We start from the raw sequence: 25660 nt of genomic DNA, 5'->3' as shown, positions 1-25660 counted from the left end.
TTAACACCTCGTTCTGCGTCTACTTTAATTTTACAGTATCCTTTTGGAGACTGAATGCAGGATTGCTCACCCAACAATTATTATTAAACCCACCATTTTTTAATCAATTAGTGGCTTGTCTTTAAACAATGTAGTTTGTGTAAACTGATGATTTTCATCATGGAATCCCTTACGGGTAACATTTTCACCCTCCTCCTCTCCAGCCCCTTACTAATTACTCTTAGGAAGCTGCGTGTGGAGCAGAGGCATTAACTGTGCAGTCCATGCCGACTCCAGCTCCCTCTCTTGCCTCGGGCAACGTGCTTGAATTTAGACTCCTTGTGAGCAGGGTTGTGTATTGCTTCTGTCTGATGTCCGTGGCTTTGCATTTGGCAGCGCTGAGCTGTACGGTACCATCCGGCACCAGGCAATGGAGCCGCCCCCGCCGGAGATCGGCGATAACGACACAACGTGACATTCTTGAGGCATCTGCTCATCTTCCCTCACCAACCCCAGGAAAAACCTGACCCTTTTTCCCACCCCCCTCCCTCCCATTTCTCTGGGTTTTATTGTTGTTTGGAGGGGGTTTTTTGGTTGGTTGGTTGGTTTGGTTGGGTTTGTTTTTTTTTTTATACTTGGCTGCTTCCTGAAGGAACTAAAAATGATCAGGAGTTTTGACAGAGTCTATGGAATTCCCACGGTAAAATATATTTAACCTGCTGACTTCCATTCACTTCTCAAACGTATTACTATTATAGCAGGCAAGCAAGGCTCGACACAGAGGTTCCACAAAAGAAACCATGCCAGTTAGACAAGCACTACTTTCTCTATGATGCTTTATTGTTTTCTTTTCAAATACTAATCCAACTGATTTTCATCACGCTAGGCGTAAGGCTCTGACTGAAAGCCTCAAAGGAGGTTACAACTTTTAATGATTGTTAGTTCATAGAGTCATAGAATGTGTTGGGTTGGAAGGCACCTTTAGAGGTCACCTAGTCCAACCCCCCTGCAGTAAGTTTTTACTGTCCTCTAAGCTATCATTCATTTTTAGTGACAGAAATGTTTTTCTTGGCATCTCTGCTGCTTGATTCTTAAGCTGCTTCATAGAATCATAGAACTGCCTAGGTTGGAAGGGACCTTTCAGGTCATCTACGTCCAACCATCAACCTGACTCTGACAAGAACCGTCACCAAACTACATCTCTAAGCACTATGTCTACCCGCCTTTTAAATACCTCCAGGGATGGTGCCTCAACCACTTCCCTGGGCAGCCTGTTCCAATGCTTAATAACCCTTTCAGTGCAAAAATTTTTCCTAATACCCAGTCTGAAGCTCCCCTGGCGCAACTTGAGGCCATTTCCTCTCGTTCTATCGCCTGTTACTTCGGAGAAGAGACCGACCCCCCCCTCTCTACAACGTCCTTTCAGGGAGTTCCAACCACCTTCTTGTAACTTAAAGATTTCTATTTCTCCAGTTGTCCGTTTCCTGTAAGATCTATTAGGAAGCGAGTCACAGCCAAATTTCCATACTCAAAAGCATCAAGTGTTTAGTTTCAATGGGATTCTAGCTATCTTTTGCAACTTTTGTATCGATTCAGACAAATGCTGGAGCCTAATGACGTCACTACTGAGGCCGGTTTTTGAAAGTTTGCTTAAAAAAACCACACAGAAGTCAGAAATAGTTGTACCCAAGTCGTGCTCAGCACTACCGTTACCTATATGTGATGCCAGCGGCAAGTGACTTCACACACACAACATTTATCCACCATAAACCAACGTGACCTGTGCACTGGCACAGCCGGCCCCCAGCCTCGCAGGGACTGTCTGCGGCGCAGTTAATCGCAGTCAAGAGCTGAAACTTGTTCCGTTCTACAGGATTAAGACCATGACAATTGTATAAAGGGCTTATATAAATTTACATGGAAGCTGTTTGAATTGTTTTCAGTGAATAACATCTTGGCAACGTCGCAGAAAACACACTTCAGGGATCACGCAGTGTGATGCGGCGAGTTCAGATGAAGCTGCTGCCATGAATTCTGGTGTGCGCTTCCTGCATTACACAGGTGAGAAGCAACAATAGGACAAATAATCTGTATCTACGCACGAAGAGGACAAAGCTCGGTGCAAAAGGACAACTCGCATACCTTGAAAACTACACCCACAGAAGATATGCAGCCTTCCCAAGCCTTGCAGAAACACATTTCACGCTTCCAATTATCAAGTCACTAACAGCACGTACAGAGTCTCCTGCTTCTCAAGACTAATGGATCTCCATCAAACTTAGAACAAATTAACTGGTTCTGAAATTCTTAGAAAAACAAGCATTTTTTTTTCCAGTAGAAGAGATTGTATTGGACTGTAACCCCCAATCTTAGTCTGTCCCGATGGACTAAAAATAGGAGGCAGTGCTAACTAGGGAAAAGGGCACACTTTGTGCGCAGGCTGCTTTGGAGGCAGAAAAATGTGAAATTAATTAGCATTATCCTTACATACAGCACAAGCTGCCACCGTTGAAACCGAGTTAAAACTGTTTCTGCATAAAATGTTCACTGACAGCCGCTTCCACTCAGCACTGAATGGAGCGGGCTGGAGCTGGCACAGACCCTTACGCGTTGTTAGACACAATCTTAACGACAACCGCTACCATGCACTGAATGGTGAAGGATAAAGTTTGTTAGGACATTTACGTATCACTGGACACACTTGTTAATAAGACGCTGTACTTTAGTCGGCCCACTAGCGGTAACCCATGCAGCTGGGACCCTGGGATCACGCGCCAGGAATCACATAGCCACGACTGGCCTTTTCCTCCCACCCTGCGCACCCCACTGGATCAAATGCTACAGGGGGACTCTACATCATTTTGAAGGAAGGATTTTTCTAAAGTGCTTACATCAATTTGACATTTAACTCCCCCAAAGGACACATGGGGCACCACTAAGAAATACAGTGAAAGCAGGACATCAGGCTGGGCAGTCTCTTGCTTCCCAACTCTTACGTACTCCTCCCGACCTTACATTCGTCCTGCTCCAAGTCTGCTCTTCACCCTTTCCCTGTCCCACAAGCATTCTACAGTCAGCTTTAGCTACTGAAAGGAAAACTGTAATTTTAAAACTGGTTTTGGATCACACATCCAAACTCGGCGACTTCCAAAGCTCTGTGGTACCACTTTGCTCTTTGTAGCACAAGGCTGGGAAGAGGCAATTATCTGGACAGCCTGTTCTGTAGAAGGAAGACACAAGATAACATGCTGTTCTGCTAAGGACTAGGAACGCCCTCGGTGAAAACAGGCTACTCGCAACCACAGAGCCTCACGCCAGGACACTGCATCCAGCACCGCCCCAGGAGAACGCTGCTGCCCTATGTTCGTGTCACTGTCCCCGATACCATGGCACCAGCCAGCGTGGCTGACAGACTGCAAGGATTCAGGGTCACAGCCACTTCAGTTCGCATTTTTATCCTGCAACATCCCGTCATGCCTTTGCCACAGAATTTAAAGGATTATCACCTTTTACAGCTCTGGAGACAAAGAATCGCCAGGTCAGGAGGTGGTCTTCCCTGGGCACAAAATACTGCAAGACTAATAGAAAATCAGGATTTTGTTGACACTTGTTTTTTGTTATATTCTTTTTTGCTCCTGAGTGCCCTTGCAGGCAGTTGTTGTGAGATGCACCTCACCATAAGTAACAGGGACCCAGCACACCCCTTAAATTCCCTTCTCAACACATAGGTGCACATGAACATACCCCTCTCCTTCCCTGCAGTGCAGACCAGGAGATGAAAACACTGATAAAGAACAACCTGAACCGTAGCTTTAGTGCTCTTGCCCCGGTATTGCCATGAGACAGTCTCAGGGCCAGGCCACCCCATTGCCACACACGGCCCATCTCCCTCTGCAAGGAAACCTGTCCCCGTGGGGCAGAGAGCTGCAGCAGCAATGAGACAGACCGTACTTAAACAGGACGTAACGGCTCTTGCATCGCGTTGCTGCAGTAGCGGAGACAGCCTGAGCCCAGAGGCTTTTAACCCAAGCAGATTTCAACACCCATCTGCGCAAAACGGGGTGACCTGAGGAACACAAAGCAACACAAGAACACGTTGCAAGCTATTCTTTAGCCTGGCAAAGGTGCACAGCCACTTACCGCTGGCAGCTGGACACAGTTGGAACTGACATCATATTCAATATATGCCACTTCTGTCCCTTCTTCTGACTTCCCATCTCTCATGTAACAAACATCCCTAGTCCAGTTGGTCAGGCGATCCACCTCCTCCATCGCATAGACACAGAGCGCAGACTCCTCGCTCAGTTTGCCAGAAGAAGCCTGCCAGGCAGAGAAGGCTGCAAACAGCACTTCCCCCTCGGTGTCCAGCTGCCCCTGGGCCAGGCCTTTTCCTGGCTGGGTGACATAGGCTGCCTGCAGGAGGCTGTAGGTATTGGTTTTGCTCTGGCAGAGGAGAGGTAACTCCACGTAGGAGTAATAATGAGAGTCATCCAGGCAGATTCGTGAGATGTAAGTCTTGTACTCACGCGATTGAGACTTGAGGTCCCGACGGTAGAATAGGAAATAGACGCTCGAGCGATAAGTGAAGGATTTAATGAAATGGTGGTTGTACTCGGAGAGCCGGCCCACAGCCAGTTTTGCTGTTTCTTCATAGGAGAAAATAGAATGAGAGTCTGTTGCTTGAACATCCCCTCCATGGGCCCTAAGATTCCGGGTGGTGATGGGAGGAATCCCTCCTCCAACTCCTCGGCTAGTGTACCCTCGTCCCACAAACAGCAAGGGGACCTCATCCTTGGAGTAGGCTATAAGTCCCACAGTGGTGATATTGGGATCATTGGCAGCAACGTACTGAGTGTCACCAGGGCTCTCTGGTCGGAAGAGGACGTGGTCGATGGACGTGAGGCTCCTCTTCTCACAGATTCCCTGGTGCACGCTGCCACACACAATGAGCTCCTTCTGCACGGCGTTCACCAGCAGCAGCTTGTTGTGATTGTCGGTGTGGTGTGCCTGAGGGCACTCCAGCTTTGAGACCGGGGGGAGGCAGTCTTTACTGTCCAGAACTGGTCCAGTCTGAACCACGTTCTTCAGCAGCAGGTCAGATGTCAGCTGAAAGAGAAAGTTGGTGGCCCCCAAGTATATGGTCCCGGATTCCAAGTCCATAGACAGGTGGAGGAATTTCGTAGCGTTGCGTGAGAATGTGACATACTGCAGTCCCCGTGGAATTGCTGCTCCCAAGAAACAGAGAACAGGAAGGAGTAACGTTCCCAGAGGCATGGTAAACACTCTGCAAGAGAGGAAAAGCTGTTATAACTCCTCATAAACCGGGAGTGAAGATTAACACTCATCAAAATCCTTCAATAGCACTCTTATTATAAGAGGTAGGCAAAGAGAACACGGATAATCACAGAAAGCAGAGAGCTAGACACCAAGAGCCAACACAGGACATTTGCAGAAACACCAACAGAAAGAGACCTGCAGGAGTATCGGAGACTTTACTCAATCATCTCCACATCAAGATGACAGGCCCAGCATCTTCAGGAGAAGCTGGACTGCTGTAAGTAATGGTCTCGGGTGCTTTCCCAAAGACTGCTGGGTGGTATTGGAGAAAGGTTCCCTTCACATGCCCGGGACTTGTATCAAACTTGCTGAATAAAAAGTCCAAAGCACAGATTCATCAATCCAGAGACATAAACTAAGGAGGAAGGTCCTCTCTATATTGTGACAGAAGGTGCTTTAAACATTGAAGCTGATCACTAACTCTTGTAACATCCAAAAGAGCCATGTTTAACCACACTCCCGCAAAATTCTCTCTTATGATGCTATATTGGAAGTTCCCCAGGAAAGGACCACACTCCTACAGCAGCCAGCACATCGCATAGATTGTTAATGAGCAACACCACAGTAAAACAAACCACCAAGACAAACACAACCTGCAGGACCATTGCTTAAATAAACTGTATCTGGGATCCAATTCAGAGCAAACTAATAACACATTTGCTCTGTATTTGATCTAGATATCATAATTAATACTTCTCTTTCTTATCACTTATGGCTAGCAACAGCCTCTTTTGGGTCTAAGGCTCTTCCACTAGTGCTCCTGAAGGAAACTTCTCGTGCCATTTCTGCCACTGAGCATGGCCCACAAAAACATCTGCCCTGATGTCAGGATGAGGCCTCCAGAGAGTCAGTCACAGCAGCTCCTAATCACCCCCCCTGGAGCCACCAGTCTGTTCCTGGCCCTGCCAAGCCAGCCCCTGTGTGTCCCCATCTCCTTGGGCAGTTATGCAGCATGTCCAGGTGAGGGGGAGACCACCTTATCCTGCTTACTTGTTACCGCAGCCTTCTGGGGAAGGAGGAGGAGCTGGCACTCTTCTCTCCACAGCAACTCTACCAGTACAGTAAAAGGTGATTTAAACATGTCTCCTGCTCTGTGGACAATGCTCCATTCCTGCCCTGTTCCATGCCTCAAAGTGCAGGCAAGGCCAGATGGGGTGGGTGTTAGATAGGCCCAGGGTACCACCAGACCTGTTCTGCTCCTCTCCAGACGATCTTTAGATTAACCCCTCTTGAAATCCACTGTGACTCACCCAAGCCATGCCACAGATGGGAGCAACTGTCCTGAACAGCATAGGTAAATCCCGCAGCACGGTGGAAATGTGGTAATAAGTACCTGCAACACTTAGATTAATGCTTTCCCCACAGAGGAAGGGCAGCAGCTGCAAGTACTCATAATTCACTACGAGTACCACGTTATCTGAATGGAGAAGTAGGTGGTGATGCAGCTGTGAATCTACCCCCTTCCCTCCCTCCCTCTTGCAGACAAGGTATCCAAGCTGCATACAACTACACAGATGCCAAGCTGAGCCAGGGGCTCCACAGAGCTGAGGGGTACAGTATCTCCTCCAGAACGGATCTATAACCTGCCGTGCTCGTTTTGGCAACTCAGCTCCTTGGGGATGACGTTAATTTTCTAGTTAAAGCTAAGAAAACGATCATCACTTCCCTCCTACATCATCATCCCTCCTGGATCTTCTTGGTAAGCTGTTAGTCCAGGAGTGCTTAGAGCACAGAGGTGGAAAAAGATCTGCAGCATTTCAAGAGAAGACTACCCCAGCATTTACCGCAGAGCTTACCCACTTTAGGTCACAAACTTCTCACCACAGAAACTGTGTCTTCCACTCGTTCTATACAGCACCCAGCGTGCAGAAAACACAGTAGCAATGGTGAGAGCAATAACTGTAAGGCTCTAGATCCATCCTTTATTCCACTGCTATTGCAAAAAAACAACCCACAAAAACCTGCTTTCCAGCTCCTTTGTCAGTAAAACAGGCATCTTTGCTCTACCAAAAGACCAGTTGAGAGGATTAGTCTACTTGTGAAATCCAGCGGATGGAAAGTATTATAAATACACCACATTATTAAATATAGGCTTTGTGAAGCTCTGGAAAAGCTCCGCTTCACATGGTTATTGTAGGTAAGCGGGCAGTACTGTCAGGATATACCCACACGCAGGAATGCCGGCTCTAGGCTGGCAGCTTTCCCCCCCGGCCCCCGACCACACAGCCGCCGATTCACACCGTACCAGCACTGTGTTTAGGTTGTGCGCACACTAGGGCTTTTGTTTGCCCTGATAATGGGACACTTAGCGTTTTCTGCTCTCAGCGCTACGAACGCACTCTGCTTCACCCAGATTCGCAAACAGCGCTGAACTCGCCTTGCGAGTCTCTTTCCAGAGTGGCGAGAGAGCGCGTTGTAGCACTTGACAGAGGTCCTCATCGCGCGGGAGATGTCATCTGTGAAGTGCGATGAGGGGTATTTATAAAGCCAGCAAGTGGATACACGTAGACTGAAGGATGGAGCTCTAACTTAACTACACCACCTCGGGTTTATATCAGTAGAGGATATCTTGCCCCAACTCCAACAAGCGAGTTATTTTTTTTATGCGTTCTCACCATTTTTATTGGAGAAAACTTTATTCAAGGAACTCCTTAATCACACAACTGCCTTGGTACCTCTGCACAGCCATCAAGCAGAGGTCACGATGGCTTGTTGTGCAACTCTCTCTGGAGTCTCCTCAGTTTTTGAGCTTAAAATGCCTGCAAACAAACAATAGTCTGATGACCATCCAACAGCAGGAGCTCAACTACGTTGTGACAGAGCCACACTGACATGGAGGAGAGTCTTTGATCTGGAAGCAGCTGAGGATCACAAGACATCATTACACTACACCACTTACAGGAATCTCTAATCTTCTTTCTAGCTAATGCAACCTTCCTATGCCAGTACTTACACAGTAAAATCGGCATGTGTCTTTGGAATTTCTGAGTTCTGAAATACTGGCTGTCTGGCTGGAGGTCATGCCTGTAAGCTGCAAGACTCTGCTCTGTCCAAGATGTACCATCACCGACAAATGCAGCGGCAGAACTAACGCTCATTCGTACCACCAGTGGTTGAACTCAAAATCCGGTGCATGACACCACTCCAGCAACACAGATCTTTCTGCAAGCTCTCTGATCCGCAGTTGAACCTATCCCTAGCGTTTCACTGAAAGCATTTTACCAATTGGAGCGCCTGTACTGGAAAAAGAGATGGAAAAGTAACTAGCCCTTCATTCCAGCAGACCACAATCAAAAGCAGACCCTGCTGCGGTCAAATCTCTGACCTGTTCTTCCTTCACTCACCAATATCCCCCTAGAAGTCACTCTGTCAAGAGCTAGTCCTCAAATGCATTCCAGGTGAGAAGCTACTATCTAGTCCTCATGACTCTGGGAAAACAGAGGGCAGCTGAGAAGACAAAAGGGGAAAAAAAAAAAAAAAAAAAAAAAGGAGGTAGTACAGCATGTTCTGCAAGCTGGTTCTAATCGCTCTGAGCAATGGGTAAACACTGAATATAGTGCTCTTTGTTGCTTTTTGCTGAAGAGCCATTAGCAAATGAACTTGCATTTATTGCTAGGTGAGCAAACATATAGTAGAAATGAGCACAAGCCTGCGTGGCTATCAGTAGTGAGCAGCATTCCCATTCTACGTGAAAACTGAGATAAAATGCCAGCAGCGTCTTTTGCTTCCGTTTTCCAAATTGTTTCTCAAATATGGGCATCACTGCCTTCTTTTATTTCTTGCTCTTCAGTTAAACCCATCACAACCTCTCTGGGAGGACAGGAAGGAGGAGGATAACCTACATTTAAATCTGATGGTTTCATGACAGGCTACACTTCTGAGCTCTTTATGGATTTACTGAACCGTTCTGCTTCCTGTGCTCACTGCTGGTGTACAACACAGCTGTTACAGACAGATTGCACTAAAAGTGTGTAGCCTTTAATTAATTCTGAAGGCAATTGCCAAGGCTTAAAGATTCTTTTTAAATATTCTATTTTTTTGATGATTTCCCGTTAAATCAGAAAATGCTCCAGACAATACTCGGAACTTTGCCTCTAACACGCTGTAAAATATTAATATCCAAATGATACTTCTGAGTTTCATTTATTTAATCGGGATCACAACAGAAGGGCTAGAGAATTAGTCAGTTCTGCCACAGAATATTTATATCACATCCACAAAACAACAACCAATAACGTGGAAGCAATGGCACTATTTTGCTGCTTGGAATTTGAAATAAGACCGTGTTTTCTGTAGCACTATTTTTACCTCTCTGACCTCACGTATCCCCCTCAGAGACTTTACTCATTTATTAAAGAAACAAACCCAGAACTCATTTGGACACATTTTAACAGCATATCAACACATAAAGATTATTTCAGTCCTCACAGATTATTTCCCTAACGCTACATCCTGTCCCCCAAAAATGCAGAGGTCAGACAACGTTCTACCTTCTAGGCTGGATTTCATACGCAACATCAATGCCAGCAGAACTATCCTTGGGAAAAAACCAGGACCCCAAAATTTGCACCTGAAACTTTCACTGTATCATTTGCAGAGCCATCCCACAGCAAGAACATGAAAAGATTAAAAAATTAAAAGCATAATTCTTCCAGCTGCACGACGACCCTTGTGCTCCAGCGCATTCAAGTCACCCAGCAGTAGGAAGACGAGCACTGCTGTGCTTTCTGCACAAAAGTCCCGAATTTCAGCCCCCCCTTCTAAATTTCATATGCTCAACAGAGACATGCTGTTTTCTGCTGCGAAAGATGACATTCCCACTAAATAAATATATCTTTTTTTTGAGTTTTATTTACTACTACCGGGCCATTTCCCTGCTCTGCTGTTTAAGAACGCTTGCAGCAATCGGCTCTGGCGGAGATGAACACAAACCTCTGTTTTCCAAATAAAATTGACCCCAAGGAGAATCCCAAGTCCAAGCCATCCTGTCGGAGCAGGACTGGCACACACAAGGGAGCTCTGTTATACCAGATCTGACACCAAAGCTGAGGTCAAAATAACTTAAAAAAAACCTGTGTAAAGACAAAATATCAAACCTGGAACAGCAAGGGAAGGTGGCAGAAAACCTGTACTTTCAGGCTGCAGCGTTGTTAGATAAACACCTGGGAAAACTGTTTTCTAAACGCTTGACAGTTAACCGCTGACCATTAGAACATACCTTTCTGGATGGGGGTTGAAAGAGTTCTACTAAAACAACGTTGCACAAAATATTTTGTCAACTTTGTGATACTATTGCCATTTTAACGATGCTTGTGCATTGTTAGGGGTTCTTTGGAAAAACTGCAGAAAGTGCTTCTACCTGAATGTTCGTTTCAGGCAGACTGGAATTAATTGACGGTAGTGGTCAGGTGCTTCCCCTGCAGCTCCAGCACAACCGATCTTTTCTCTTGCACACATGAAAATGTGTTACAAAAACTAGTTTAAGCTTCCAGTACAAATGGTTAACGAAGAGTTAATGATTAATACAGTGTTAAATAGTGAACTTTTTATGAATCAAGACAAACTACACAAACATTTACAAGGAATATAAAGCAAACACCAGCTACTTGCTGTTAAAAGAAGCTTTCTTCATAGATTCTGTCATTGTAAATTGACTTGTCACTTGACCATCCTCCCAAACACTAACAAAATGTGAACTCAAGTACCATGTTGTATATACGTTTTTAAAAGGGGAAATCAAGTCAGCTGTTAGTTTCTCTGTATCTTAACACAACCAAAGGCTAACTTTCTGCCAGCATTATCCGTTTGAAGATGAGAGTCCTTTAGGATCTGCTCCAACGTTCTGCGTAATCAAAACACAGAACACCACTAAGCAATCTCTTCTTCTGGCCCATCAGCTGCTGGCTAAAGTCTACCAGTGAAAGCAGAATTTTTTCTTAGGGCTCCTAAATTACAGAAACTGCCACCTTAGCCCAGCAAGCTGATCCCCGAGGGTTATTTACCCCAAGTAAAATGCCTTGTTATTTTGTCTAACTTTGCTTGTCACAGGATCTCCCAAGTCAAAGAAGCTTCTAGTTGCTTTTTGCATCAACAGTTTGAAAACTAATCCTCCTTCTTAATCCTCCTTGGGCAAGAAGATAACGACAGCTATTCTAACTCAGACAGAGGCCCACCTACACAGAAACCCTGGCTCCAGCAACAGACAATAATAGATGCCTAAGAAGTACTATAAGGGCAGACAAGCATAAGGCAATCCTTTCCCTATACCTCCTGCCAGCTTTGAGCCTTCTGAATCACAGATTGCAGCCACGTGTAATCCTTCGGATGGATACATTAGGTGGCCTGAGCTTCTTCAGTCAGAAATAATTAATTTTTCTTGTAGTTCTCTGAGCCTTTTACAGTTTGCCAGCATCCTTTCTTTAAGGTACCTGACCTGGATGAGCACCTCCTTTCCACAGCACTTGACCCAGGCGGGCTATTCCTTTAGCTTTCTAATGCTGCACAGGATTAGGAAAGAAAAAATGTGCATTTTCCTAATGCACAGCATTAGGAAAAGGTTATTTTCCCCGGTTTGACCCACCAGCCCTCCATTTACCTGCCCAAGAACCTGTTATCCAGTCAAATACCATCAGTGACTCAAATATTCTTCCAGGCAACTAGTTAAAAAAAAATACCCCATTCTCTACCCTTTCACGCGTAGAGTACATCCAGAGAGCCTATAGATAGGTTTAATCCAGCTGTAATAGAACCCTGCTGGGAAAGCAGAGCTCGCTAAAGTTACCCATCCAATTCGCCCTGCTGAGCAAATCCACCATTTCTACACAAATTTAGATAAATCTAAGACCATCACTCCCTGTAGAAATACATTTGCTTGCAGAAATTCAAGAACCCAATTGTTGATCAAAATACAGACTAATATCTGAGCAGAGAGAAGTTCCTGCAGCACCCAGGAAATTCCAAGAGCAGATTTCTCATTTCCAGCTAATTGAGATCCAAGAGCCAGCTTTTAATCTGTTTAATATGAACTAAACTGATTTTAAAAGAACTGTCAACTAAGGCTCTTGGGAAAAAAAAAACCAAGTCAAGCTATTGTGGAATTAAAGTTACAGTCCGTATCATGATTTAATAAGTAGGTAAAAGGCAGGAAGCCAAAAGAGTTTCCCCATCAGAAGAAGGTTATCGGTGAGATCTGCCAATGATTTGTTCTGCAACCTGCGTTGTTCAATACGTTCACATAAGATCTATGAAGAGCAATACGTCCAAAAGTGGCAAATTTTATTATTAAAAAAAAACCAAAACAAACTATTAGTCACAATCAAATTCAAAAAAGCCTGGAAAAAGTAACAGAACTCATGCACTCTTAAGTAACTACACAATACCTTAGATGTCAATAAATACCAAAACTAACACAAAATATTCTAATTACATAAACACAACAGGATCCAAGTTAGCCGTTACCACTCAGGAAAACTTGGGAAACTTGGCAGATTTAGTATCAAGCGAAAAGGCAAATACAACCTTCGGAGTGATTAGGAAAAAAACCACGTGTCACCATTATGTTGTTGAATGCTGCAGGCGGTTCTGATTCCCACATCTGAAAAAGGAGACAGAATGACAAAAAGGACAACAAAGATGATCAAAAGCACAGAGCAGCTTCCATATAAGGAGAGAACGAGCAGAGTAGGACTTGGGATGGACAAAGAAAAAACCAGGGGGAAGATACGGAAAATTTAAGAGATCTGAAACATTACATCGTGTCGAGATGAAAAACATGGAATAATCAACTACTGTGTCTTACAATGCAGAAACAAGAGAGCAGAAATCCATGAAGTTACGGACAACTTCTGTAAGATATTTCAAGGGTATTGTCACTGGATGTAGAATATTTTAAATAACATTTAAAATGCATAATTAAATTGTAGAGCTCACTGCTGTAGGATGTCATGGAGACTAGAAACATAAACAAGTTAGAAGAGGGATTATAGAAATTAATGGAGAATAGATGTACTTGAGATCAGATGATTAGATACAACTCCTGGCCAAGGAGGGTCCTAAACTCATGATGGTCATAAACTGGGAGTCAAATGAGGAGGAGAGAAAGAAAAAAAAAACACCAAAAAAACCCCAAAAAACCACCCACCACCCCCCCCATTATACATGCCCTGTTTCTTACAGTCCTCATTAAGCGTCTGCTTCTGGCTCTTGTCAAAGGCAGGATACCGAGCTACACAGAGCTTTGCAATTTGCCCTAGGATGACAGTTCTATTTAAACTTCTTATTTTACGGTACATTTATAGATTTTATTTATTTTTAAATATTAAGAACTTAACTTTAGCCCTGCCTAATCACATTTTTAGGAAGCCGGAAACCTAACCTCATAGACTGTTTCTAAAGGCATTATCTATCATGTTTTAACATTTAGATAGCATCTAACCGAATCCCGACAGCGCAGCACAAAGCTGATGCACAGCACAGGAGGGAAGCAAGCGAGCATCACCCTCAGCAGGCTGGGAAACCCTGAGGTGCACAGAAGGGGCAGAATTGGGTTTTAACACACCAACAGCGTCTCTTCCAGGAACAGCTCTTCCCTGTCTCCTAAACGTTTGATGGAAACTTCTCAGTCAGATGCCGACTGAACAAAACAGATAACGCGTGTTTGCCGTACGCACAGCTAAGCTTTGGGTAGCATTCAACAGAACTGCTATTGCTAAAAGTAGGTCAGGACCGACCATTCTCACCAGGGAGAAAGGAAAGCTAAAGCGCACCAGACTATTTGGCGAGGTATTACAGAAATCCTTCATCTGGGATTTCATCACTACTTCAAACAGACGTGATTCATATTTTACCGGCCTCCACCTCAAACAAGGCACACCTTCCCAACCGCACTGCCCTCCTACCATCGGGGCACCTCTCCCCAGCCTCAGCCAGGATCCTCCTCTTCTCAGCTCTGGCTCCCCAGGCTGCGAAAGCCGGAGTCCTGCTCTGCAATAGCTGCCTCAGCTGTTCTGTGTTGATTTCTATAAAGCAGAAATGGCAACCGTTTCCTCCAGAAACAGCCAGGACAGCACACGGTCTCACTGTAATCACTTCTGCCTTAAGAGTCTATTTTCCTTGGCAGGGTGCCCTCCAGAAGGGAGGGAGGAGACCTCCGGCAACCAGCACATGCTTCCCAGAGGATGGCACCGTGACCCCTAACCAAGCTCTCACGTCCCAGAAGCAAAGACCACACTCCCAAGGCAAGTCCTTTTGCATCTAAGCCTGGCCTTGGAGCAACCTAGCAAGAGAGGAAAGGAGCTTCAAACATCCTGCGAAAGGAAGCCAGTCCTACACTTGCGCCCCAAGAGGAAACCATGGTCTGTATGCCAGCGTCAGCCCTGCAGGATTGCAGGGTGGAAGGGAGACCAGAGAAACCTACCACAAAAGGAGTTCGTGCAGCGTTATAGACCACAAGCAGACACACAAGGACCGCATCCCGACCTCCACCATCCAGTTGTCAGGATGCAAATCAGAACCATTAAACACTGGAGCCTGCCTTGAGTAAATCCTTTCGCTCTGCAGACACTGAGCAGTGCGGGCTGCTCTGGCCTGTTAAAGAACAGCATTTCCTCAACACCCCAGAAGTCTGCAATTTTAGTACCACAACAGCTCTATAAAGAATTAACATGCCCTGGGTGGACGCGAAGGAATTCTTCGCCTTGGAGTTTTCCTTCATTTCAAATAAAATTCACTTTTCTGCCCTCCACAGTGATCTTCTGGAGAACTGTACAACCTGACAGCAGTTTGACAGTCTTCCCCTATCACTCCAACAGTGTCAGCAGTTCTGGCTACAGTCGTGAATACAGGCAGTAACATGCAAATCAATTTAATGCAATGCAACCACATGAGTAGCATCTATCCCCTCCCACCCAGAAGAGACAGCAAAATCAACAGAATTCCACATCACTACCGCAATCTGCTTGTGGTTTGCCTTCAAACCAAGTTGGGTTATATTCTATCTTGTATTACTCAGCTCATTTTAAAGCATTATCAGAAATGAAGCTTTGATCAATTAATCTTCCATAAATTAGTGCCTAACCCTGGAAGGCTGTTAGTAGTCAGCTACAAACTATTAGGCTCAATATTCTGGTAATTAGGTTACATAGGTCTGCTAGATAATGATCGACGTTGAGGTGGCCAAACACTTTCTTCTACCTCTGCCAGCCAATACCAAGGCTTTCATAAGGCCAAGAACAGATAGCAACACAACATGTTGTTCAAAAAGCCTGGAGACCTTCCTGAGTTGCTCATCACATGTACAGAACACAATAGCTCCCACTGCACTACTGCAGAAGACTAAACAGGCTGGGTGCAGACTTGAGAGTCAGGATCAACTTCGCACCAGTCTCAACAGCCCCAAGCAATGACCCTCCCACGCAGGCTGGGATCTGATATCCAGCGCTTCCAAACGTAGTCCAGCATAGCATGGTGGCACAGGAACCATCCATGAAGGGCTCTCAAGGTGCCTGTGGTTGAGGAGCCACAGCTGGCAGCAGCGATGCAGCATACTCTTCCACTCTACAGTCACAGCCCTCCATCCCAGACACTGTCCACACTTGGCAGTTCTTGTTTCAAGGATAAAACTCAGAGATCCAGACTGCATACAGACACGGGTAGGATGACTACTACAGTGCATGGGCCATCAGGCAATGCTCTTCATTCATACCACTGTGGGTCCACAATCTGGACGAGTGAAAACGAGCAACATGAAAATTAAATGGCAAAGGAAGCAGAAGCTAGGACACTGCAAGATTTCGTACTTGGAGAAATAAACCACCTGGAGCAAGAGTTCTCCAGTCACTTTGTTAACAGGCAGACATCTAGTCACACCTTATCCAGAACAGGGAATTTTATTACAAGAGAAAATTCACCATAAGAAATTTTAACACCCTCAAGTGCTTTGCAACATGAGCTTCTGTTCTTATCTGTACATTCGGATTGAGGAGATCCTAACTTTTTTTCACAAAATATTTGAGCTCCTGGTCCTGTTCAGGGCTGAGAAAGCTTCTTTGGTGCTGTCCTAAAGGCACCAAGGTCCAGCACTGGCTACCTTTTCTTGGCAGCCATGAATTTTAAAGGCTTTTGGTTGAGACTGTTCTCCATCTGGTTTGCTACCCTCCCATCTTCTCAGTCTGACAGCCACTGGCCGGGCAGGACTGACTGGCTCTTCCCTTTGCCTTTCAGGGAAGCCCAGACCTTCACCCTGGGGCCACAGAGATGCACTAACAGGTCTGCTCCACAAGCTGCAGCGCTAGTCTGAAATGCAAACTGCTATGAGCAGAAATGGCAGCCAGTGTAACTGGCTGACTGTCGGCATTTCAAGAGAATGCTACCTTGCCAGGGTCACCCCTGGGCAAAAGTGCCCAGGAGACAGGAAAACCAGATTTACGGTAGCTTTTGGGGAACAGCACTGAGAGTTTTACATCTGAGTAGCTGCTCTTCTGCTGGAAGAAACAGCTAAACAGAGCAGAGAGGCTGGTAAGGGGAACAAGGAAAAAGTATGTGCATCTGTGCTGAAGGGATAAACCATAGCCTGTGGTCAGCACAGTTCTGTTCGCAGGCTGTCACAGCTCCAGGCACCCTTGCTCTGTCATTTTAAGCTATATACTTAAGCTATATAGTATACTTATATACTATAAGCTATATACACAGCAGGGACTGTGCCTTCCTCTGGGAAAGGAAACGGTTCAAATTTGCCACAACATAGGTAACAAACCAAAACCCCACAAAAATGTGACAATCAGCCACCTAATGTCAACCCAGGAGGCCACAGTAGGGCTGACACAAGTTTAGCATCATAAAAATGTTTTACATTAAATCTTCTCAGGACTTAGTGGGAAATATGCTAGCTGAAATCATGGACCAGATAGGAATAGAAAAGATGATACAGGCTAAAGACAGGTTCAAACTAAATCTAAGCTGGACAGACTATCTGGAGAAGGGCAGAGAGGCCCAGCACTCACAGGAACAGGCTGAGAGGGAGTCATTGCTGGAACAAAGCTACTGATGAAAACAATAACTGAGAGTGAAGCAGGAAGGATGCTCTCTAAATGGTGTAACAACTGAGCCCATCATTGCTACTCTGCAACGATGAGACTTCTGGCTTGGGATAGAGACACCTTCCTGCATCAAACAGCTGACTAAATAGTTGCAACACGTCAAGATAATAGGGGGACAATCAACAGGAAGGGAACTTGAGTCCACTCCACCTAGTCCTGGTCTTCCCCAATGTGACCCTTGTCCTAACCCTGTATGTACTCCACCTGGCTTCTTCTCTCAGCCCCAGGCCCATCTGTACCCCTCACGGCTCTAATCTGAGCACACGACTGCTCAGCCAGTCCACGGAGTGACTTTCACTGGAGAACGAGAGATGCGGACAATTCACTTTCTGTATCCTTGCAAAGGGGCTATAGTTTCCCCAAATACATCCGCTCAGTCATAAAAGCCTGTCCCCAAGAATATACGTCACAGTTCTGCTACTGGTCAGCTTTCCATAGCTGTTCGCCAATGACCACAGCAGCAAAGTTAGTCAACAAAAGGTTAAAAAAAAAAAAAAAAAAAGACACTACCTAACAGCAGAGACCATGCCCCTAGGGACAAAAAGACAGATAGCCCGACATTGTTCTCTTCCTCCTGAAAGAGGAAGGAAAAGCTCAAAGGAACAACTACCGCTGTTCTGTACTGTGCCCTCTGCAGATTTGGGTAAGCATCTAAAACCAAGTGCCAGACCGGACTTTCAAGGGTGAAGCATCTAGAAGTGAACCCTATTTTCAAGTTATTTTTAAATGTTTAGACAGGACCTAAAATAAGACTAGTGTTTTGAGTACTTCTGAAGAGTATGAACCTCACGTAGGCCATGACATTTTTAGTTTGAAACCACTTTGGGACAGGGATTGTATTGTTTATACATCTGCTTATCACCCATTTTAGCTCAAATTAAGTTACAGTCCATTACCAGGCAAGAAACACTCTTTTAAATGGGGGAAATTCACACAAATAAGATTTAGGCTATCAGCAGTAAGACAGTCTCTGTAACTCAGTAAAACACCTACCATTTCAGAGCAGCAGGAACAGCATATGCCACAGAGAAAGGGAGAGATTCAGCTTCTCTGCTTAGAATATTTGTCTTCACACCACCTTTCCTAGCTGCGTAGTTTCCAGAAATACACTCTCCACCTCTCTTCAAACTGAAGCCAACAGTCTGCAGACTCCAACAGCCCACAGGCAATGCTTTTAGCAAGTCAGAGGTGCATGCAGTACATCACAAGCAGCACAGAACCAACCTGGACCACAAGCTGTGCCAGTCCCTGTTTTTACAAGTTTTATTTGCATCCCCCCCTCCCGCTCCATGCTGACAAACCAGGTTGCAGTTTTGTGGCTCTGGCGTCGGCCTGAAAGGTGAGTATGAAGTAAGCACAGAGCAGCACTTTACCTCCCGGAATACTCTCCCAACTTCAACAAAGCGCAGCTCAGGGATTTCTTGGGATAGCGGTGGTTTCTATGCATTTAGTAACCTTCAATAGCTCCTTCTTCTATGGAGCTGCCCTGTGTCCTCAAATACACACAGATGTTTGGCTTTCACAACATCCTGTGGCAAGAAGCTTCCCAGGTTAACTGCACACATCAAGGACTAAGTCATTATTTGTTTTTAAGCTTACTACATGCTGGCTCCATTCAATACCTATTCACAGTCGTAATGAAAGAGGCAAAAAAAGGTTGCTCCCCCCCTAACCTTTCCATGCCATTCAGGATTTTAAGATAACTATCGCTTTTCAGGTGGAAGAGTCACAGTTTATTCCGTTGCTCTTTGCGGGGAAGGTAATCCTCACCTCTGGTCACTGTTGCTGCTGTTCCATTTCTAATAACTGAAGATACCTTTCCTAAGATGCAATGGTTTTTTTCCTAAAGCTGCAGAAAACTCAACTTCCATATGAGCTGGAGAAATTAGCGCAATGATTTCAACTACAGCAGGGATTCCCAACTGCTACAGCAAATTGCTAGTCAGGTGGCTCTTTGTTAAAACATGCAGCCTAACTTCTTAAACTGCCTTTGTTCAAAAGCAAGTTTACTTTCAAGCCACAGCATCCAGCTATACCTTCTTCCTCCAGAACACGGTGCATTTTTAAAACAATTTATCTCCCCATTAGCGCTCTGAAAATATAAATAAAGTCCTTATATTTGATTTAGCCTGCTCTGATGAAACACATAACCCTTGTGACAAAGCTTGTGTGCCAGAGCTTTATTCTGTCGTATGTTTGTTATGAACATTTCAATCCATCAATTTTTCTCCTCAAGTATCGGCACAATATTTAGTGGTCTCCTGATGCTACCTAAACCAACAATATCCTTAACAGACTTGCTTCTTCTGCAGAACCATATAAGAATACTTGGGTTTAGACACTGTTTTTATCATGACTCCCTCAAAATCCGGAGTGATTTCTTCCACAAGTGCAGTGATCCTAATTGCTCCCTACATTCTTGATTATCAGATGTAAAACTTTGCTGTTTATACATGCTTAGCTCACTGAGCAACCTGAGCTTCTCTGTCAGGCTGAAATGTCTGGCTTTTCTCTGTCCTTTGCCAGTTTCACTATTGAAAGTGAAACAAGCATTTTAAGACGCAGCAATATAGACATGTAACTGGAATTAAAAAAAAAAATAAAATAGAAGCGAGGCCATTAAAACTCAATAGAATTCAAGAGAGGGCAGATGTATTACCTAGAGTTACAATACTCAGTGCTAAAAGCATTTTTAAAAATATAAACCTACTTCACAATTTAGGGCTTTGAACCATTCTTTAAGGGTTAGAATGAACACCTCACCCCGCAAACAGCCCATAACTGGTTCTGATCAAAGGGGAGAACCCTCCTCTCAAGGTGGTGGATATCAAACAGCACACGGGACTCAAAAGTTCATCTAATCCAGCCTCTAAACTGTGCGCAGGTATTCCCATCTCTTCCACTAGGTCAGATGGGCAAAGCATTTAGCTCTTCCTAGAAGCTGAGCTTCTAGAATGCAGTGCAGGAGAGCTGACCACATCTTTGGTGACATCAAACGATGCCAACCCCGAGAGTTACATGAAACCTGCACCTGGAACATAACACAAGGGCTTATTTTCACCCAAGGCATTCATCTGGCTGCAGGTATTACACCTGTGGTGCTTTTAGAGACAAAACCATAGGAATAGATTTGGAATTTTATTCTTTACCCCACGGTGGATATGTGTAGGTCTGCATTATTTTTTTCACTGAAAGAAGCTCAGATACTACCAAAACAAGAATCCAGTTGTTACAAGGTTAAATACTTAAACAAATGGAGAATACACACCTAGTGAAGAAGAGCTCAGCATGCAGTAGGAGACATCTCCGAAAGAGAATTGCAAGACAACAAGATGCAAGACCAGAGAGCCATTTGGACTAGTCTTTCATTGAAACACCCCATCTGGAACTGGAGCTGGCGTTTGAGGTAGTCATGCAGAGGCTTTACATCACATATGAAGGAAGTATGTGGTCCCAGGTCTAGCAATACCCAACCTCCCCACTATTCTGAGCACTCTGCAGAGAGCACACGGTACTGAACCGCTTACCAGGACTAGGAAGCAATGAGAAAAATGTCTACAACCAAAACACATCAACACAGTTTGGAAAAAAACACGCCCTCCACCTCCCAAAGGTGAAGGTTTCTCCTGAAGAATTCTTGCTTTGCACCTAGCACAGTAGTTGTACGTTTATCATTACTGTAAAAAAGAAAGTGGTGGTCCACAGAAAATAGGGCAGAAAATCAGCCCCTACACCGCTTAAAAAGGAGGGGAGAGATGAGGAGGGAACAAGCACTCTCCTAGGTAACGCCGAATTGCTGCTCTGGCTGCACAAGAATGAAGTACAGCACGACGCGGTTAATAACCATAACTCACATTTCAGAAGTTAGTTTGTTCAGCCATGATCTTTTGCACTTGGAGGTACTGAAAAGCATGTCCTCTAGTGCACTTCTGCTGGAGCACTTTGTCAATAGGATCCGGACAGAATTAGCTTGGTATCACAAAGAATACAACATACAAACCTCCGTCCTCCCTATGGTCTTTTATTTTTTATGTACCCTGAAAGCATGGACCCAGAAGAGACTGGCCTGAATTCAAGTAATCTCAAGTACTTACTTATTCCGTATTTCAAATAGCTTTGATTTAGTGGTTTTACTTGAACCACCCAGAGCAATGCAAAGCTGAGGAAACCAGACTTGCCAAACTTTGTACCTGTGTTCTATGTACTCAGGATTTATTCTTGGAGGCTCCGGATTGAAACAGGTTTTCCGAAAACTTGCTTTTTACCATCCAAGAGTTCAATCCAGTTCTACCACCAAACCGAAACCACACGGGCTGCACACACACAGAAGTCTGGGCTAGGGGTTGCTGTCTGGCTTTGTTCATCGCTTTTATTTCTGCTGAGCCCTCCTGCTGCTATAGCTGCAAGTCCCACAAGTAGCCATCCTTCTGATGAAGGGCTCCTGTACTCCCAGTGCTCTAACGCGATACTCATCTCTCCAGCGCAGGAGTCAGTGACTCACCTAAATTGGCACCTGGTGTCCAGGTGCCAGGGTTTCACTCCCCAACCAGAAGCTCATACAGATCTGCAGATCTCCAGCAGCTTGTTCAGTCTGGGATCTCTGCTGTACCACCCCATATTTGATATTCAAATTCCCATATTCAAATTCCACACATTCACTCACAGAGTGCTTCACCAGGCAAACTGAAACAGGAGTTCCAGCTATCCTGTTTAACAGGAAGCAGCCTGAAAGGAGAACTCAGTTTCACGGAGACATTTCTTCAAGGGTCTATAGCTGTCAACACCACAGAGCTCAGCAGCTCATCACGCTGCATGGTGATTGACAGCCAGATATGAACATAACCCCCGCTCCAGGAAACTGTCTTCAGATTTGGCAACACCGACTGGCCCGTTTCTAGCCATAGAACACCATCAGAAAGTAGCTTTTTCGTTTTGTTTCCGTCTGTAGGTTTAACTCATTCCCTTGTACAGAAAATTCAAAGTTTAAAACTTTTTTACATTGCGACAGAGATGGAAGTGCAGCACCAGAGGTGCTGAGAAGACTCTTGCAAAAGGTGTACGGTGGCCTGACTTAGGCACCACTGACTGCAACCCACAGATCCTGAGCAGACCCTCAAGGAAGCTAGGGAAGAGGACCAAGACAAACACAAAAATGACAAGCAAATGGATAGGAAACCTTTGGAGTAAATATATCTGGTTACAGCAGAACTCTACAGATCAAAGCTGTTGCTGAAGAGATGTCCTCTGTCCTTCATAGGATTTCCCTACACAAAGGGAACGATCCCTTCGCAAAGGGAATATATGCATATTCCCACATACAGCCACTCACTCTTTCCAGTAGACCACGTGCCTGGTGAACCCACTTGTCCAACTTATCACAGGTGGTACAGCTCACCAGGTGGGTTCGTTACGCAGCAGCATCAAGAGGCTGCCCAGCATTACACTGGCCGCACAAACTGAGACGATCAGGAACACGGAGAAGCCCAGAGGGCTGCAGCCGTCCATGGGTGTCCCAGGGCTGACTCCCGGCGCATTTTGCTTACCATCTGGACTCTTGGGAACGTAGAGACACCTTCATTTCTCTTATTGAGGAGTGTGCCTCAAGCTGGAAAAAACAACATAACATGAAATGCAAAGACTATTTTTCCAATAAATTAAACCTCTGTTGCACTTGACTCCCGCTGTTGTTCCCTTCCCCCTGAGAAGGCAAGGTCTGGCCAGCTGCACAAAGTCCAGGCAGCCCTGGGAAAACAATGGGATCTTTTTCTTGCCAGAACGAGCCTTCCCGTTCACCCTTCTAACCATGGCAGGGAGGACACCCCCAGTGTGTCTGCAGGGGAGAGGAGTCTGTTGGCATAGCAACAGTACACCCTAACTCTCTGCTAATGAACAGGGATAAAATGTTTTGTTCTCATTAGGAAAAATACAGACACATTCCTGATTGGTGAGTAATGTCTCTGCCTCTGGGAGATTAGCTCAGAGCTGTGCAGCCTGAAACAGCCTCAATTCAGCCCACTGCAGCGCTTCCCTTGAACAGCCACTCTCCAAGGACCGCACGTCTCTCAAGGGCAAGCCTACAGAGCCTTCTGTAGCACTTTGCCTTCGGGCCTGAGACAGCTCAAGGCAAGAATAATGAGAAGAGGCTTGACAGGAGCAAACCAGCATAGGCACAATAGGAACACACCCCCTGTCCCTGCAGGAGCACGGCAGAAAAGCCAGCTCTCGCTGGTGCATTTGCTGCACCTGGGTCCCAGGCTACAGCCACAGCAGGCGAGAGTTTCTCTTTGTGCATCTACCGCAGGTCTGCCTCGCACAGGGCTCGGATCGCACCAGGGCTCTGGCTCGCAGTCCAGCCACATTTCCCATTGCCGGGCAAGTAAATGGACAGAGCAAAGAGCCGTGGTATACTGGAAAGCAGAGCCCAGCACTAAGTCCCTCGGTGCCAACAGCCAAACAAGGGCTGCTGCCTACTAGTCTTTATTAGGATTTTGGCATCTAACAATCAGCAATCCATCAGGAGGAATCTCTGTATACTTTGGTGTTTGCAGAATATTCGCACAGACACTGTTGTTTCATCACTCGTGTCTGCATCTAGGTGCTGACCCAGGCTACTGCCTTATCTTGCAAGGAACAAAGCCTCTGCCCCACAGGCAGAACTGCTTCCCAGACCCTCTCGCCTCCAGATCCTTCTGCCACAGGGGCCAGCGCAGAAACTGGGAGCATCACAGCCTTTGCAAAGAGGATCTGGGATGGGAGCAACGCCAGATATCCCATGCACAAACAAAAATCCAGTCTCCAATCACGCATCTGCTGTGCTTTTTGGCATAACCTGGTCTGCACAGTGCAAGTGCAGCCCAGCAGAACTAAACCATGGAATTGCTCTCTGAGCCCGTGGTACATCCCTCCTTTATGCTACTACCAGGTCCCACTCCCTCACACCAGTTCACCCTGCCTTGAATTCAGTTGTTGTTGAGAATAGGGACTACACACCCTCGTCCTCAGAGAGAACTTCGGAGAGTATTTCCAAGGGCTGCACAGGTACTCTAACGCCCTCCTGCTCCTGCTGGGAAATTGGTGCTGGCCAGGGCCAGTACCCCATGCAGAGATAAAAAACAAACTGGGATGTGGCAGAGCCCTCTCACTCTCCCAGCCCCCTGGCACTGCTGATGGAGAAACGGTGGATTCAGGCTCTGAGGCAGCCGCAGGCTGTGCTCCAGGTACCCGCTAACTCCCTTCCCGACCCCTCAGACTTCCACCTGCTCTTCCTCCTCTTCTCGCTCCTCAGGGCTTCAAATAGCTCAAGTCAGCATCTCAAAATGTGGCAGGAGGAGAAGGTGGAGTCGGCATCAGTAAAGAAGGGCCCTGCTATCTTACGCCTTTGAGAAACTTGCACGTCCTGTAGGGAACGACACTCCTTCAAACGCTGCTGCTCTCGCTCTGCCACAAAACTCGTATGTTAACCTGTGCTGTGAGCTGCTCATGGAACTGCTGCAACTTGATTTCTACTTTACATCCTTCCAGATGAGAAATAATTTATTTCAGTCCCCTAGGCAGGAACTCGACTGCCTGTAAAGCCATCTCGGTCTGCCTAAAGGGGGGAAATAAACCTGCAGTCTTACCCAGCTGCAGGCCGAGCAGCGACAGACCCCAGCCTTGGCCAGCAGCCCCTGTCCAGTGTGAAGCTCGAATCCCTCCCAGCCCAACACAAGGCCAGAGGGGCCCTGGGTGCTGTTTTCCAGCCTCCGGGCATTTTACTTGTTCCAGGCTGGATCCCTCCCCCAGCCCTGGTCAGAAAGGAAAAGCCGTGGGAATGGAGCTCAACACCCCGAGGTAGGCTCACCCCAGCCGCCGAGGAGCGCTTAACTCCCTGCGTGCCGGCGGGCAGCCCTCCGCAGAGACCGTCACCGCAGGGACGCCTTGTGGCAAGCCCTCCAGCAAAGCGTTACAGCTCCAGGACTGGGCCCATCCTCCTCCCCAGGCCACCAATTCCTTGCATTGAAGGGCACTGCCCAGGGGTCGGCTGGCCAGCACCAGAGCCACAAGCGGGAGGACAGCTGAAGGCAGACCTGCCACTCGCCAGCCACAGTCTCCCACGCTTTCCCAGGACACCCATCGCTCCTGCTGCCCTACCTTTCAGTGTTTCCATCCTCCACCAGCACACAGACAGAGAGCCACGAGCGGATAACACTTTTTCCATGCTCCCAGCAAGTCCCAGAGGCTGCCCACTTAACAGAAAGATATCTTCATCA

At 46.1% G+C, this 25660-nt stretch overlaps 1 protein-coding gene across 10 annotated transcripts in view; it reads right to left on the bottom strand.

The window, feature by feature from the left end:
- The window catches only part of PLXNB1 (plexin B1), an 81628-nt gene that overhangs the window by 36584 nt on the left and 19384 nt on the right, over nt 1–25660 (bottom strand). For 4 of the 10 annotated variants that reach the window (XM_054216357.1, XM_054216355.1, XM_054216365.1 and 1 more), the window contains exons 2-3: nt 22955–23016; nt 4120–5263 (exon numbers count right to left, since the gene is read on the bottom strand). In XM_054216357.1, the coding sequence (XP_054072332.1) occupies nt 4120–5253 (1134 nt within the window). In that variant the 5' untranslated portion in view covers nt 5254–5263; nt 22955–23016. Of the gene's footprint in view, nt 1–4119; nt 5264–12774; nt 12911–22954; nt 23017–25660 lie in introns of all 10 variants that reach the window. The other 6 variants (XM_054216364.1, XM_054216362.1, XM_054216360.1 and 3 more) reach the window with 5 other exon arrangements.

The sequence above is a fragment of the Rissa tridactyla genome, chromosome 10, assembly GCF_028500815.1.
Source record: "Rissa tridactyla isolate bRisTri1 chromosome 10, bRisTri1.patW.cur.20221130, whole genome shotgun sequence".
NCBI lineage: Eukaryota > Metazoa > Chordata > Aves > Charadriiformes > Laridae > Rissa > Rissa tridactyla.
Note: the sequence above shows the minus strand (reverse complement) of the source record. Positions and strands in the feature narration are given on the sequence as shown.